Source organism: Ictalurus furcatus, chromosome 14 (assembly GCF_023375685.1).
Source record: "Ictalurus furcatus strain D&B chromosome 14, Billie_1.0, whole genome shotgun sequence".
NCBI lineage: Eukaryota > Metazoa > Chordata > Actinopteri > Siluriformes > Ictaluridae > Ictalurus > Ictalurus furcatus.
The window spans coordinates 25,127,270-25,130,224 of NC_071268.1; the positions used below are offsets into that span (position 1 = coordinate 25,127,270).

Consider the following 2,955-nt stretch of genomic DNA (forward strand, 5'->3'; position numbering starts at 1 on the left):
AACACACTTCCTGAATTCTCTCACTCATGTTTCTCTCTCGCTCATTCCTTTTTTTCTTCTCTTTTTTTTAAAGGGATAGAAAAGTTCTGAGATTTTGAGAAAACATAGCGAGGAAATGAAGCGTCTTTTTGTTTCTTTACACAAACAACTGACATGCAGTCTATTGCTGAAAATAATAGAGGCTGATGACGCGGTTCACAGGTGCCATATTTATATCACGCGACGTGCTTAATTGCGTCGTCACCTGATCATGGCAGGCCTATAAATAGGCATGATTTTACACAAGCTTCAGATGCCGGTCGCGCGCGAGAGGCGCTCCCATAGTGTTATACTAAACGCAACGTCGAGTTCCCTTTGAAAGGGAACAAGGATTTATTTGGACAGTTATCTCGGATTTGGTTTCATTGAAGCAATGGACAAAGTGAGAACTGAGTGTGTAATCTGTGGTGAGAGACTAGCAAATGAAAGCATGAAGCCCTGCAAACTGAGGAGGCATCAGCGCACCAAACACCCAGAGATCGGTGGACAGGGTGCCAATCGGATGGATGCTTGTCACTGTTTAAATACTCTCTGTCGCAGTGAATTGAGCAGTCATCACAATAGTTCCTTCAGGAGCATTCAGGCTTGTAGTGTCTTGTCTTTTCCTTTCTTTCTTTCTTTTTGTTTTTCAGTATGTACATATGTGAGTTTGATGTTAATTGTGCACATGAGGAAAAAATGCTTTCTTTTTGTCTTTTTTATTTATTATTTATTTTTTTTACCCCGTCACCTAGAATAAAACTTGTTTGTAGCCTACAGTAAAATTTAAAGTTGTTCTTGTGTTTTTCTTTTCTTTTCTTTTTTTTCACATGGTCTCTCTCTCCTTTCTAACAGAGTTTTGAAATTTTACCTCACTAGCACAAGTCAGTATTGATGACACATTACTAATAATTTGGTATTATTGGAATGGAAACCTGTGTAGTAGGGGTAACGATACATCACGATGCAGCAATGTGCATTGCGGAAATGTGCGATTTATTTTGTGTAAATTATCCCTCTATTAGTTATGTATCGAGTGCAGTTGCACTGTTTGGACATCCATAAAATGAAAATGTATGGAGCATGCTGGTCACATGATCTCATGTTTCACCATTGCGAATCATCTGCGGTTGTGAAGTGACCGATAGCGCCTGATCACAACTCCCAACACTCATTATTTGTCAGTCCCTGCAGGATTTTGCGATCATAGAAATGAGCCCAAAATCACGGAAACTCCACAATATTCGGAGGAGGTTGCGACAAAATTTCCACAGATTTTCTGCAGATTTGGGCCAAGACACGTCATGTGACGACATCACAACACACATTCAGTCAAAGCCATCATCGATTCACATGCATCAGACAATATCGCAGCAAAAAGGTCTCATTTAACAACAAACATCACTGTGAAAGGCCGTGCAAAACAATTTTTTTGCAAGTATTTTTCTGCAAAAAAGCACAAACACTCCACAAATAAATTTTTTAAAAACCAGCAGCAAAATCGAGCATTTTTGGCCACAACAATCACGAAAAAAACTGCGAAATCCTGTTCAGACTGATGTGTGTTACACAACCAGGTTATAAGAGTTAAACAGAGCTCTTAAGTAGCCTTCAGACAACACCATCGACTCACCGTGCCCAAAGAAGAGGCTGCACTTTAGCCACCTTTGGAGCTCTGTCTCCGGGGTAAGATAACGCCTCAGGCGCTGCTACGGAGAGAATTTATCAGTTTATTTATTTTTAAGATAACCTGTAGTGCATTTTGCTTACCATATTAAACCTCTGTTCCTAGTCATTTTTGATTCATTTCGTTTCATCCAGACAAAAATGCACATTGTTTTGCCTTCTTTATTATTCAGAATTTAAAAAAAAAGGAATCTTTTAAGTCAGTTTTTTTCTTCATTAAAGTTTTGTTAGAAATCAAATTTAATCGAATCTTGGAGAATGTATCGTTACACCCCTACTTCCTAGTGTTGTTATTTTACAAGCCAGCAGCCAGGGAATTGTGAGAGATTTTTAAATAGTGTTGAGATTTCTAATTGAAATAAAAACAAGAGTGAACACCTTCCACAAAGAGAAGTGGTTATGTTGACAGATTTTGTGCAAACAGGAAACAGTTCATATGAAGTTGTTTTGATAAAGTATAAAGCATATAGTGTTGTACCTCTATTTAAAATGCTTGATTTAACAAGGAAAGCACCGTAAATACAAATTCTGAGAAATTAGGGGTTTTTTTTGTCGTACTGGTTTCAGTTCTGTGTGTATCATGTCCGTTGTGAAAATGATTTCTGCATTCAAATCCCATGCTTCAGTGCTCTGGGAGTGTTTATAGCGCTGTGACTTTAACACTTCATGACTGAGAGCTGCTGCTACAGCAACTTCACCCACAGCTACCATGACTTTGATCCCCGTCTTCATCTGGACGCTGATCCTCTGGACTCAAGGTCAGACACTGCTTCAGATTTTATCTCTACAATGATCTGTTCATACAAATACACTCATTGTTTCTATTATAATATTTCACTAACTTAAAATTTATGTTACATTAAAAAAATTTTTTTTTCAGAATGCAGCGGTCAAGCCACAGTAACTCAGACTCCTGCAGTGAAATCTGCTCTTCCAGGAGAAACAGTCACCATCAACTGTAGAACCAGTCAGACAGTGAGCAAGGGCTCATCTGGTGACTATTTATTCTGGTATCAGCAGAAACCTGGAGAAGCTCCTAAACTCCTGATTAAGTATGCGAATCAGCTACAGTCGGGTTTTCCAGCTCGTTTCAGTGGCAGTGGATCTGGATCTGATTTCACTCTGACCATCAGTGGAGTCCAGACTGAAGATGCAGGAGATTATTACTGTCAGAGTCGGCATGAAATCTCTGGCTACTGGTTCACACAGTGTTATAGAGTCGTACAAAAACCTCCCTCAGTCAGATTGTAG

General features: G+C 39.1%; 1 gene segment (V, D, J or C); it reads left to right on the plus strand.

The window, feature by feature from the left end:
* The first annotated feature begins 2,413 nt into the window (after window positions 1-2,413).
* On the plus strand, window positions 2,414-2,955 carry LOC128617759 (probable non-functional immunoglobulin kappa variable 6D-41). The segment is given in 2 exon segments: window positions 2,414-2,462; window positions 2,585-2,955. Coding segments are annotated over 2 exon segments (420 nt in total).